The sequence below is a fragment of the Salvia hispanica genome, chromosome 2 (genome assembly GCF_029641045.1).
Source record: "Salvia hispanica isolate PSC_SH4W2 chromosome 2, Shi_PSC_v1, whole genome shotgun sequence".
Lineage (NCBI taxonomy): Eukaryota > Viridiplantae > Streptophyta > Magnoliopsida > Lamiales > Lamiaceae > Salvia > Salvia hispanica.
Window position 1 is genome coordinate 22732893 of NC_142693.1, and position 14577 is coordinate 22747469.

Consider the following 14577-nt stretch of genomic DNA (forward strand, 5'->3'; position numbering starts at 1 on the left):
AAAAGTGGACTACATCACTTCTAAATAATCACCTATCAACTACTAAGAATCCTATCTTCAACATTAGCGTCGATTTTTCACAAAAAAAAAAAAAAAAGAATTACTCCTAAAAGATTACTGTCTCACCTTTCTAGCTTCAATAATAACAATTCTTAAATTCTGAACAGTTGAGCACTTGAGCTCGTATGCCTCGTGCAATTTGATTGATCGGTTGAGGTACGCTGCCTAGGGTGACCCACGCGTCGCACTCATGTACGCTCTGGATTTCTGCATCTTGATATATTTGCATATCAAGAGTCGTCTTCCCAAGGAAATCATTTATTTAAATGCTCAAGTAATGTTTGCAATCAAATATTCAATCCACAGAAAATCGTCAAATGAATCCAATATAAGTTGCAGTTCTTAAATTTAGGTGACAATGCAACACTGATACTTCATTTTATTGGAAATCAAACCAAATTACCAAGAAATCAACACAGAAGTTCTTGAATTCTTTGAGAAAATTCATACTTCATTTTGATTTGCATGTGTAGCACTTTGTAGCAGCAGATTCAAAGCCTCAAAGACCTCTCCTGCAAATCAAAAGTGGATTAATTACATCATCTTTTAGCTAGACTGATACTACAAAAAAAAAAAAGGCCAAATGAACTCACATGCTCGCCTCTGCTTCGTCATGATTATACGAATATTCGTCATCATTCTCTTCCTCATTCTCCTCATCTCTATGATAGGACCCTGACATGCACGGCAAGCATCCCACCCAATCTGGCAGCCTTGCAGCCCAAGCTCGAGCACGAGCCCAATAGTCCAGCCTAATCAACCGAGAGGGACGCTGATGAAGAAGTGAAGAACCCGCGACCCAAAAGAAACGCTATTAGTCTCACAAGATACAAAGACATTAGTTCTAGATAGACATAATCTTTGCATTTATCTTTATTTTGCTTTCCTTAATTTCAAACTCATTTACATATGGTTAGGTTAGATTTGTTAAATCAACCCAAGTCGTAAAGTCGAATCAAGCAGGGTCGGGATTCTATAAATATGATGATCGCTATACAAAGCTACTACTCTCACATATAAAATACTAGTACCTTCATTATCTTCTCTTTGATTGGCAATTTCTTCATATCCTCATCCTCATTCTCTTCCTCATTAACATTGAGTCTGCGGCGTCTAATATGAAAGAGCCTGCTTGAAAAATGAACAATTCTTAAATTCACGTTGCAACCCAATAATACAATTGACTGGTGACTCACCTTTCTCTATGCGTCATATGATCGACTCCACGCCTGAAAATTGATACATAAATATTCAGAAGTAATAGAAACATAAAACACTTAATTTGAGTTAGAGTCTGGACATGATTTGATTTGCAGAAGGAGGACTAACCTTTCAAATATGATAGTTGTTGGTTTCTCATAAAAAGAAGAAGATGCAGTAACATGAAGCAAATCACCATAATAATCTGGTTGTAATTGGCTGACCGAAGCCAAAGCTAAAGGATTACAGTCCTCTAATTCAATCACCATGGTTGTTGAAGTTCTGTGTGTCCCATGAGTCAGAGAAGCTGGCTTGCCGATCTCTTTTAGTTTGTAGCAATGTTTCATGCTTAGGTATGCAAGCTTAGCAAAGCTTCCATATCCTGGTTTCCATTGCACCAAATCACTTTCTTCAATTAGTAGAAACCGAAGACTGTCAAAACTTTCACTTTTGGATACCCAATGTGAACCTTGAAAGGCATAGGATCGCAGTTTGAGGGCTTGAAGGGATCGCAAAGAGCCAATGACATCCATGTATTCCCAGGGAAAACCCATGCCACTCAAATATAACTTTTTCAAATTACGTGGCAACTTCAATGACCCTGGAGCCACCGGGAAAACATGACCATGCTTAACCACAGGGTTTCTGATACTGAACTTAAGTGTCTGCAAGCTTTCAACTTTTGAAATGTAAACAAAACATCTCAAAATGTCGTTACGTTCATCATAAGGAGTCAACTCAATTTGTATTCCTAATTTCTTTAAGTTAGGAATTGTAATGGAGAGTCTCGGGATAGTACAAATGCTAGCATTCACACCTACAATTGTCGTGAGCTTTTCCAAAGGAGCCACATTAGATGGAGCGGCAAGGCTCTTTCCCAATATTTCAATATGCTCCAACTCTTTCATGTCCCATATTTGTATTGGTACATATGATGGAGCTCCACGACGTGTAATCCTCATATGTGGATGAATAATCAAAACTCGAAGGTTGAACAGTTTAGATATGGTTGTTGGGAGCTCTCCGTTGCATCTTAGAGCAAGGTACTTTAGCTGGAATAATGACAAAATTTCTAGTGGAAAAGAATAGAAACGATGTGTAAGAGCATCTATTTCCCTTAGCAACGTGAAACCGACATCTATAGGGATTGGATATTGGTGGTAAGGACCATAGAAAAGAAGAGAACGTGTAGAGGATGCACAGTTCTCTCTCACAGAGTGGCAAAACTCTTCAATGCCAAATAAAATGCTATTTTCAAGACACAAGCCGCGCTGACCTTTTAGACCCTCTTCTTCGGCATCAATCAACTTATTCAAGACATGATAAAACTTATTCTTACTAGCTTCTACTCTACACACGTGTTTCCACGAAGAATGCAGCCGACAAGTTTTATACTTGCGATAAAATGACTCAGAGGAAGTTTTATCCACGCTCCTGAACTTGTGTAATAAAAGACTATAGTGGAGAGCTAGATCTGTCAAACATGTCCAATCACACCACAACCCCTTTGCAGTCAACATATTGATGACCTTGGAAGGGGGGGTGTCATAATCTTGAGGGAAAACACCCATAAACAGAAAAGGCATTTTAAGACATTGAGGTAAGTACTCATAGCTTGGGAAAAGTACCTTTGATATATGATTATATGCATCCGTGAAGACTGAATTTCTCTTTTCTGCTACATCCTTCCAGTAGGTTGGGTCTCTGTTTTGCTCGGATTTTGACAGGATATCAGCAACAGTAAGTATCAAGAGAGGGAGACCTTCACAAAGCTTGGCAATTTTGGTGGCAGCTTTGTGAAGTTGAGGAGGGCAGCTCTCATCACCAAACACCTTCTCACATAGTAGCTCCATACTTTCTTCGTCCTTCAAAAACCGCACCCCGTAAAAACATCCATCATACACATAAGCATTTATCAATTTTCGATGTCGAGTTGTAACCAAGACATGAATATATCGATGATACATGTATGGTATGAAATCTTCAAAGAAATCCAATAACTTTGCCTCCCAGACATCGTCAAACACAACGAGGCAATTCTTGCCATCCAATTTTTCTTTCAAGCACTCGCCTATTTCTTCATCGCCTTCATGAGTGAGAGTAACTCCACAGAGTTGAGCAAGAATGCCTCGTGAAATTTGAGTGAAGGGTTGAGGTACTCTGCCTACGGTGACCCACGCGCGACACTCATATTTCCTTTGGATCTCGGGATCTTGATAGATTTGCATAGCAAGAGTGGTCTTCCCAACGCCTGCCGTTCCATAAAGTACGTGCACATCCCTACAGTTGCTTTGATTGAATCCCATAACAAGTGTTTTGAATTGTTGGATTTGATCTGATAATCCAATCATCTTAGAGTTGGTTCCATGGAAACCAATGAATGAGGAAATAGGTTTGTCTTCAACCATATTCTTTACCTCATAAATGTAGCTCTCCTTCATATGATTGAGCATAGAGATCAAGGATTGAGCATCATGTAGCAGACTCTGCAGATCAATGGAGACAATCTCTGGAAGAGTTTCAGATTGTGAAGGAACCTGTTGAGTGAGAAGGGATTCCAATGAGTCTTCAAATCTCCAAATTGCATCTCTGATTCTTCCATCCAAAGCGTTCACCTTCTTCCTGCTCCTGCTTGGACTTGTGTAGTCCAAACTCTCCAGAATTTTTTGCCAAGGCTTCAACTTCTTCTCCACAAAATTTATTACTTGATGAGAGCGACCAACAAGGCTAAAACGAGAACAACGGATGATACTGTTGATTGTATTCCTGAGAGAATAGACTGCACCATAAGCTGTCATTTCTCTGATCTGGAAGATGGCGGTGGCCCGGCGGAGTGGTAAGGTTGAAGTTTGAATTCAAATATTATACTTCCTCCCTCCACGAAAAATATGACACAGTGTGAATGACACGAGTTTTAATGTGGAATTGATAAAGTAAGAGAGAAGTAGTGGAATGTGATATCCATATTGTTAATAAAAGAGAGAAAAAAAAAGTAGGAGAGAAGGAAAAAAAGTGAGAGAGAAGCGGTATTAATGAAAAATGAGGTCCATATTATTAGAAAGAGAAAAGGAAAAAGATAAGAGAAAAGTTAATTAGAAATTTTTTCTCTTTTAGACGTGCTCAAGTTTTGTGGAAAAAAAAAATTAACAAATGTGCTTTATTTTTTTTTGGACAAAAGAGAGTATTTGATATAATAAATTGGAATGTGATGTTATCTACGTAATTTACTCTATAATTGCCAGTCCATTTTGCCCGACCAAAAATAGTCGTCTCTGTCATATTATGGGCCTTTATTGCACCCAATTTCAAGTTTCGATAATAATAAATAAATTAAATACTCTCCCCACCAGCCAAAAAATAAGCCTTGTAATTCACAAACGTAATATATTAATATACTTTTGTATTATAACCTCTGTCTCCTAAATTTTAACACGGTTTGACCTGGCACGAGTTTTAAGAAATATAATAGAAAGTGTGTTGAAAAAGTTGGTGGGATATGGGTCCTACTTTTAAAGTACTCCCTCCGTCCCAAGGAAGATGACCTCTTTCTTGGGCGGCACGGGATTTTATGCAAATTGATTTTGTGTGTTGAGAGGAGAGAGTAAAGTAAGAGAGAGGGAATAAAGTAGAGATAAATGTGTTTCCATTATAAGTAATGGGTCATCTTAGTTGGGACAAACTAAAAAAGAAAGTGGGTCATCTTCAATGGGACGGAGAGAGTAGTAGTTTTATAATAAAATGTGAGTAGGAATGAGTTGGTGGAATATGGAGACCACTACCAAAAATGGTAAAAAGTGAAGTGTGTTAAACTTTCAAGGACGGACCGAAATGATAAATTGTGTCAAAATTTGGGGGACGGAGGTAGTATATCCCATCGGTCCCATTTGTCCACATTTCCTTTTAATTTGTCTCATTCAAGATGTCAACTTTCTATATTTGGAATTAAATCTCCATCTCATCTTTCCTTATTAAAATATTCAATTATTTTTTTCACTTTACTTTGTCACAAACAACTATTCCACCTAAATCTCTATACAACTTAAAAGTACGATCATTTTAAGTGAAACAGAATGAGTATATTTTAATATTTTTTCTTTTAATCTGTTCAATAATACTTATCTCAATTATTTTTTATCCATCTAACTTAGAGCATCCATAATAGTATAATATTGTAGTAGATAAAATATTTAGGCAAAAAATAGTGGACGCGCTCTCGGGCAAATAAGGAGGGATCAGCTAGCCGATTTTATTTTTATTTATTTTTTTATTTTTTCTATGATTTCCATTTTATTTTATTTTGTCTTAGTTCATTTCATTGTTGTTATTTTTTACATTTTTTTCTCAAATTCATTAAAATGGCTAGGCTTTGGCTAGACTTTTGGCTAAGTTATGTTTAATTCATGATAATGTTGCCGGGGGAGATTTGGTTATTGGATGCTCTTGTAATCCTTACAAGAATCAAACATTAGTTACTACACTTAAATTCAGTTGACGAACCAAAACACCAAAGTGATGAGTCATTTATTATTGGAATTCAGAGTAACGTAACTTGAGTTAGTTTAAATATTTGGTTATTAGTTCTTTTTTCACTTTGATATTGGGCCTTAAAGCCCAGTAAAGTGGGTTGAATATATGGGATTTTCCCACAAGAAGTGAAAGGTCCAATTGTTAATGGGTTACGTTTATTATTAATAGCGTGCATTAGTTTTCTGAACTTTTCTGAACTAGTGGGTGTGGGTCCAATTTTTCTGAACTTTTGCTAATAAAAAATTCTGACTTTTCTAAATATTGTTATTCAAATTTGTGAATTTTTGGGATCTCCCTCTCTTTCTAAGAAATCCGTCCTCAAAATTTATTCGAAAAGGTACGGAAATTGTTGTCGCATCTTCGGTGTAACTAATACCATGAAATTACTGGCTTTGAGTTAATTAAAATATTTAGTTGCCTTCTCAATTAAAAAGTAAATACCTTTAACAAATACTTAATGAGTAATTTTAAGCCCATTAAAGTGGGTTGACTATATTGGCTTTCATATACAAATTGAAAAGATGATCATCATACAAAGCTACAACTCATCATTCACATATATAATACCTTCATTATCGACCTCTCCATAGTTTGACATATTTGTCAAAATCAACACCTTCAAGCTCATCATCAATGCCACTATAGCTAGGAATATGAAAAAGGACCATTGTACATGTAGTGAGGGGTGTCCATGGAAATATTTAAACTATGAGGGACTACATATGCAATATTAGAAAAGCATAATAAATTGGAGAATAAATTGGTTGTAACGTTCATAGCTAACGTTTTGTAACTGATTGGAGCTAACGGTTTAGCTCAAGTAGATGATACAAAATAAGAGAGTGAGGAGCTCACTTTGCAGAGAGATCATCTGGAAGAGTTTTCTTCGTGAGTTCAGAGAGATTAGAGAAGCCAAGTGTGTGGTGTTCTTTTGTGATACTCTCTGTATAATTCAATAGTGTATCTCCTACATACTATCTTGGAATAAAATCATTCAAGCCGTTTATGCCCGTGGATGTAGACATTTACGTCGAACCACGTAATTCTTTGTGTGTTGTTCTTCGTTTCACTTTCAATTCTTTACAATTGGCGCCGTCTGTGGGAACGAAGATTGTTGATGGCGATGGCACGGTTTGAAGCTGAGAAATTCACCGGAAAAAATGATTTTGGGTTATGGCGCTTGAAGATGAAAGCGCTCCTCATTCAGCATGGATTGGCTGATGCCCTGACACCGGATAAAGATGGAGTCGAAGAACCCTCGGCTAAGCAGGTTGAGATCGCGGAAAAGGGGCACAGCGCGATTATTCTGAGTCTTGACGACAAGGTGTTGCGCGAGGTCTCGAAAGAGACGACGGCAGCTGGGATCTGGAATAAATTGGAAGAGCTCTACATGGTGAAATCTTTAGCCAATCGCCTGTACTTGAAACAGAGGCTGTACGCGTTTAGGTTCAGCGAGGATCGATCGATTGGAGAGCAATTGGATCAGTTTAACAAGTATGTTGACGATTTGGAAAACATCGACGTGGAGCTCGATGATGAGGACAAAGCGATTATCCTACTCGCCGCTTTGCCAAGATCTTTTGAGCAATTGAAGGACGCTGTGTTGTATGGCAGAGAGAAGAGCATCACCTTCGAGGAGGTGCAATCAGCGCTCAAAACCAAAGAATTCCAGAAATCAAATGGTGGCCAAGAAGTTGCAACGGAAGTTTTGAACGTCAAGAAGTCCAAGCAACCGAGTACGAAGGGGAAGAATGTATTTCCCAAGCCTCAACCTCATAAAGGGAAGGAGAAATTCGAGGGTAAAGAGACCCGATCCTGCCACTATTGCAAGAAACCCGGACATATTAAGAAAAATTGTTTTGCTTGGAAAAGAAAACAGAAGGAGGAGGGTATGAATCAAGGGACATCTGATGTGATCCAAGAGGCTGATCCAGCAGAGATATTGAACGTTGGTGAGAGAGATATAGAAGAAGAGTGGATCCTTGATTCAGGGTGTAGCTTCCACATCAGCTCTCATAAGGAATGGTTCGAACAACTAGAGCCTGCTCCTAGGAGACTGCATGGCATAGGAGACTGGGACATATTGGTCAGAAGGGTTTGCGGCAGCTCCTAGGAAAGGGATTGATCCGAAGTACAGGTGATGCAAAAGAGATCAAGAAATGTGAAGAGTGCATTATGGGGAAGGGAAAGAAACTTCCGTTCCCTAAGGGCAAGCACACCTCCACCGCAGTCTTGGACTATGCCCATAGCGATTTGTGGGGTCCTTGTAATCCGGCCACTACCAGCGGAGGAAGATATTTCATGACAATAATCGATGATTATTCCAAGAAACTTTGGGTGAAAATTCTCAAGGAAAAGTCAGAGGCCTTTAGTTTCTTTAAGGAGTGGCAGCTGCAGGTAGAGAGGGAGAAGGGAGTCAGCCTGAAGTGCTTAAGAACTGACAACGGATTGGAGTTTCTATCAGCAGAATTTGAAGGATTTTGCAAGATGAAATGAATAAAGAGACACAAGACTGCTCCTAGAAACCCCCAACAAAATGGAGTGGCGGAAAGAATGAATAGGTCCATTCTTGAAAGAGTCAAGTGCATGCTGCTGTCTTCTGGAATGCCAAAGTGTTTTTGGGGAGAAGCTGTTCTTACTGCATCAAAATTGATAAATAAATCACCATCCTCAGATGTTAAACAGGGCAAGCTGGATAGTAGGGCCATAAAATGTGTCTTACTTGGGTATCAGGACGGAGTGAAGGGATTCAGACTTTGGTGTCGTACAGCTGAAGGTCAGAAATTGATCATTAGCAGGGATGTGTATTTTGATGAGACACAAATGCCTTTTCTCATCAAGGAGAAGGATGGTACAAGATTTGAGGTGGAGCCTCATGTTGAGCAGAATGACTCAAGTATCAGAACTCAAAGTGATGAAGAAGAGGTTGATGGGAGAGAAGAGAGAGTCACTGAAATTCCAAGTCAGGAAGCACAACAGCATGATGATCAGAATATGCCAACTTTGGATAAACCTAGAAGAGAGAGGAGACTTCCAAAGAAATTTAGTGATTATGAGATGGTATTCTATGCTCTATGTGTAGCTGAAAACATAGAGTATTACGAGCCTAGCAGCTACCAAGAAGCCATGAGATCAAAGGAATGGAAGCAATGGCTGACAGCAATGGAGGATGAAATTGTTTCCTTGCTTAAAAATGGAACTTGGATCTTGGTGGATGCATCTGCATATCAGAAAGCTATAGGGTGCAAGTGGATATTCAAGAAAAAGATAGAAATGACTCAAGCAAACATAATCAGATTCAAAGCTAGGTTGGTGGCTAAGGGCTATAATCAGAAGGAGGGGATTGATTTTAATGAGGTATTCTCACCCGTAGTTAAGCATAGCTCCATACGAATTTTGTTGGCTGTTGTTGTTCACAGAGGATGGGAATTACACCAAATGGATGTGAAGACAACGTTTTTGCATGGAGAACTTGAAGAAACAATAGTGATGGTTCAACCTGAAGGCTTTGAAGTGAAGGGGTCAGAGGATAAAGTTTGTCTACTTAAAAGAAGTATCTACGGCCTGAAACAAAGTAGTCGGCAATGGTATAGAAAATTTGATACTCACATGTCAGATATTGGGTTCAAAAAATCTGCATATGATGGATGTGTGTACATCAAATATGCATTGCATACTTGGTTCTATACGTAGATGACATGCTTGTAGCAGCTGAGAACTTGAAGGAAATTCAGAATGTGAAAGAGCAGTTAAAGAAGGAATTTGAGATGAAGGACTTGGGTGAAGCAAAGAGAATTCTTGGCATGGATATTCAGAGAGATAGAGCTAAAGGATCGTTGTGGCTGAATCAATCTGAGTATATTAGCAAAGTCATAGCCAAGTTCAAAATGCAAGATTCCAGAGATGTCTCTACTCCTCTAGCACAACATTTCAAGCTGTCGCTGGACCAGGCTCCAAAGACCGAAGAAGAAAGAGATCAAATGTCAAAGATACTATATGCCAACATAGTTGGAAGTATTATGTACAGCATGATTTGTACACGGCCTGATTTAGCACACGCGATAAGTGTTGCTAGTAGATACATGCAGGATCATGGGAAGGAGCATTGGTCTGCACTGAAGTGGATCTTGAGATACATGAAGGGCTCCAGAAATGTTGGATTACTGTATAAGCAGAAGATGGAAAGGGGGAATGAGGTATTAGTAGGGTATTGTGATTTAGACTTCGCCTCTAATATGGATAATAGAAAATCTCAGACTGGGTATATCTTCAACTTGTATGGGACAACAGTGAGCTGGAAATCTACCCTTCAATCCATGGTAGCACTAAGTACTACAGAAGCCGAGTACATTGTCTTGACTGAGGCAGTAAAGGAAGGAATATGGCTGAAAGGAATGCTGTAAGACTTTGGAGTTGTGCAGGAAGCTGTCATTATCTTTTGTGACAATAATAGTGCCATTTGCTTGGCGAAGCACCAAGTCTTTCACGAGAGAAGTAAATATATTGACGTGAGACTTCATTTTATAAGAGATGAAGTTGAGAAAGGAGACATCAAGATCACTAAAGTAAAGACAGAGGAGAATGCTGCAGATTCTCTTACCAAAGCCTTACCAGTTTCAAAATTCAAGCATTGCTTGAAACTGGTGGGTGTGACTGACGAGTAAGGAGGAGGTGTTATGGCATGAAGGCTTGAGTTTTTCCATGTCCAAGGTGGAGATTGTAGTGAGGGGTGTCCATGGAAATATTTAAACTATGAGGGACTACATATGCAATATTGGAAAAGCATAATAAATTGGAGAATAAATTGGTTGTAACGTTCATAGCTAACGTTTTGTAACTGATTTGGAGCTAACGGTTTAGCTCAAGTAGATGATACAAAAGAAGAGAGTGAGGAGCTCACTTTGCAGACAGATCATCTGGAAGAGTTTTCTTCGTGAGTTCAGAGAGATTAGAGAAGCCAAGTGTGTGGTGTTCTTTTGTGATACTCTCTGTATAATTCAATAGTGTATCTCCTACATACTATCTTGGAATAAAATCATTCAAGCCGTTTATGCCTGTGGATGTAGACATTTACGTCGAACCACGTAATTCTTTGTGTGTTGTTCTTCGTTTCACTTTCAATTCTTTACAGTACAATGTTAAAACAATGTAATGAAATTATTTTGTGATATCAAAACAAAGTGAAATTATGCATAGCACAAAATAGATTGATGTCTCACCTTTCCTCGATTAACCTTTCGAATTTGATAGTTGTTAGTTTCTCGTAAAAAGAAGAAGAGGCATTAACACGAAGCGTAACGTTAGCATCTAGTTGTAACTGGGTGGCACAAGTCAAAGCTAAAGGATTGCAGTCCTCCAATTCAATCTCTATGATATTTTCACTCTCTTCCAGGTATTGTTTCTGAGGCATGCAGATCTCTTCTAGTTTGTAGCAATGTTTCATGCTTAGGTATGTAAGCTGAGAGAAGCTTACATATCCGGGTTTCCATTGCACCAAATCACTTTCTTCAATTAGAAGAAACTTAAGACTCCCAAAACTTCCTTCTTGTGTTTCCCAATGTGACCCTTGAAAGGAGTAGGGTCGCAGTTTCAGGGCTTCAAGACATGGCAAAGATCCAACGACATCCATGTATTCCCACGGAAACCCCATGCCACTCAAATGTAACTTTTTCAAATTATGTGATCACAGGATTTGTGATACTGACTTTGAAAGTCTCCAAACTTCCAAGTGTTGAAATGCAACTAAAGCAACTCAGAAAGGCATCCTAATTTCTTTATGTTAGGAATTTTGGTGGAGAGTTCTAATACAGTACAAATGCTAGCATTCACACCTACAAGTACTGAGAGCTTTTTCAGAGAAGCAACATGAGATGGAGCTACAAGGCTCTTTCCTAATATCTCAATATGCTCCAACTCTTGCATATCCCATATTTCTATTGGTACATATGATGAAGCTCTACGTCGTCTAATTTTCATATGTGGATGGATAATCAAGCTTCGAAGGTTGAAGAGTTTGGATATGGTTGCAGGGAGTTAGAGCCAGGCACTTTAGTTGGACTAGTGACAAAATTTCCATTGGGAAAGTATAGAAATGTTGTCTAAGAGCGTCTATTTCCCTTAGCAACTTGAAACCGACATCTATTGGGATTGGGTATCGGTGGTAAGGACCATAGAAAAGGAGAGAGCGTGCAAAGGATGCACAGTTCAATCTCACTAAATCGTGAAACTCTTTGATACCAAATAAAATGGGATACCTTTTAGAACTTCTTCTTCTTCAGCATCAATTAACTTGTTTAAGACATGATAAAACTTGTTCTTACTAGCTTCTCCTCTGCACATGTGTCGCCACGAAGAGTGCAAATGCTAGAATTCATACCTAGAAGTGTTGTGAGCTGTTCTGAAAAAGCAACATGTGATGGAGCTACAAGGCTCTTTCCCAAGATCTCAATATGCTCTAAGTCTTGCATATCCCAAATTTGTATTGGTACATATGATGGAGCTCTACAATGTCTAATATTCAGATGTGGATGAATAATCAAGGTTCGAAGGTTGAAAAGTTTGGATATAGTTGCAGGGAGTTCTCCGTTACAAGTTAGAGCAAGGTACTTTAGCTAGACTAGAGAAAGAATTTCTACTGGGAAGGTATAGAAACGTTGTGTAAGAGCATCTATTTCTCTTAGCAACCTGAAACCAACATCTATAGGGATTGGATATTGGTGGTAAGGACCATAGAAAAGAAGAGAACGTGCATAGGATGCACAGTTGAATCTCACTGAGTTGTGAAACTCTTTGATGCCAAATAACATGTTATTTTCGAGACACATGCCACGCTGACCATTTAGACATGCATCTTCGGCATCAATTAGCTTGTTTAAAACATGATAAAACTTGTGCTTACTAGCTTCTCTTCTACACACGTGCCGCCACGAAGAATGAAGCCAGCAAGTTATTATCTGTATTTTTATCCAGTCTTCAAGGTACGCAAAACAAGACTATAATCATAAACTAGTACTGTCAAACATTCAAAGCATTCCAACCCCTGAGCAATTAGCATAGTGGTGATTTTGGAATAAGGGGTGTGATAATCTTGAGGGAAAACTCCCATGAACAGAAAAGGCATTTTAAGACGTTGAGGTAAGTATTCGTAGCTTGGGTAAAGTACCTCTGATATTTGATTATATGCATCCGTGGAGACTGAATTTCTCTTTTCTGCCACTTCTTTCCAGAAGACCGGGTCTCTATTGTGCTCGGATTTGGATAGGATGTCAGCAATAGCGAGTATCAATAGAGGGAGACCTTCACAGAGCTTGGCAATTTTGGTGGCAGCTTTGTGAAGTTGAGGAGGACAAATCTCATTTCCAAACACCTTCTCACATAGTAGATCCATGCTTTCTTCTTCGTTCAAAAACCGCACCTCATATCAAGAACATGCAATCCCAAAACAATTTGACACCCATATTCGATGTCGACCAATGAGCAGGACACGACAACTTCCTGATTTGGTGAATGGTAAACACTTTCCCGGTATATGGCTGCCCCATACATCATCAAACACAATGAGGCAATTCTTCCCTTCCGGTATTGTTCTCAAACAGTGATCTCCAAACAGTTGAGCTCGTATGCCTCGTGCAATTTCATCGGTCGATTGAGGTACTCTGCCTATGGTGACCCACGCGCGATACTCAAATTTGCTCTGGATTTCTGCATCTTGATATATTTGCATAGCGAGAGTCGTCTTCCCAAGGCCTGCCATTCCATAAAGAATGTGCGCATAAGTTTGGTTTAAGATGTCTCTCATAAGATCGGTTTTGAGCTGTTGGAATTGATCTGATAATCCAATCATCTTCGAGTTGGCTCCATGAAAACCAATGAATGAGGAAATAGGCTCGTCTCGAGGCATATGCTTGCTTCATAAATGTACTCCATCTTCATATCCTTGAGCGTCCGGATCAAGGAATTTACATCATTCTCCAGACACAGATCGATGAAGACTAAAGGTGGAAGAGTTTCAAATTGTAAAGGAATGTGTTGAATGAGAAGGGATTCCAATGAGTCTTCAAATCTCCAAACTGCCTCTTTGATTCTTGCATGCATCCACAGCATTCACCTTCTTCCTGCTCCTGCTTCGACTTGTCCCGTCAAATACTTCAAATATATCGAGAGCATACACTCCTGTTGATTTGTTGAGAGCGGCCAACAAGCAGAACAATGGAGAACATTGTAAATTGTAATCCTAAGAGAAAGCGCAGCACCAGAAGCCGTCATTTTTCTGATATCTCAGATATGTATGATCAAAGCATGCAGTGAATATTCACTAACTAATTTCCTGCTTTTTTGGTGTCTTTTCTTTTATCACTTTTAGAATATTATTATTCTAACACTAATGATAATATAAAATATGGACTAGTATAAATCTTTATTAATTTTGCTTTTGTCGGTTAATGAATAAAGAGATTTCAGTCTGTGACAATATTCGAAGCCATGATTAGTATTGGGCCTAAGGTTTCATTAAGAATACCTCTTTCTCTGTGTCATGTACACGTTTTATTGGTTTATTATGCACGGAATATTTATGTATGCATAATGCATTGCTCACATTCATATTTCCAATTATTGTAGGAGTACTAATTGATTGTCACCTAAATGCAACATACTCTTAGACTCTTAGTTAGTAGTAGTAGTAGTAGAATTCTACTTGGATCCATTAGGCCCATCTAAGGCCCCCAATTACAGACATCATCCAACAAACAATATTGAGGCAATTCTTTCCATCCAATCTTTCTTTCATGT

General features: G+C 38.8%; 1 protein-coding gene across 1 annotated transcript; it reads right to left on the reverse strand.

Annotated features, from left to right (window-relative positions):
- Positions 1-139: 139 nt before the first annotated feature.
- LOC125218049 (putative late blight resistance protein homolog R1C-3) lies at positions 140-4079 on the reverse strand. The gene is made up of 5 exons (XM_048119649.2): positions 1390-4079; positions 1257-1289; positions 1092-1188; positions 654-832; positions 140-572 (listed from the first exon to the last, which is right to left on the reverse strand). The coding sequence occupies exons 1-5, from the start codon at positions 4056-4058 to the stop codon at positions 560-562; spliced, it is 2991 nt and encodes a 996-aa protein (XP_047975606.1). The 5' UTR covers positions 4059-4079; the 3' UTR covers positions 140-559.
- Between the last annotated feature and the right edge of the window lie 10498 nt (positions 4080-14577).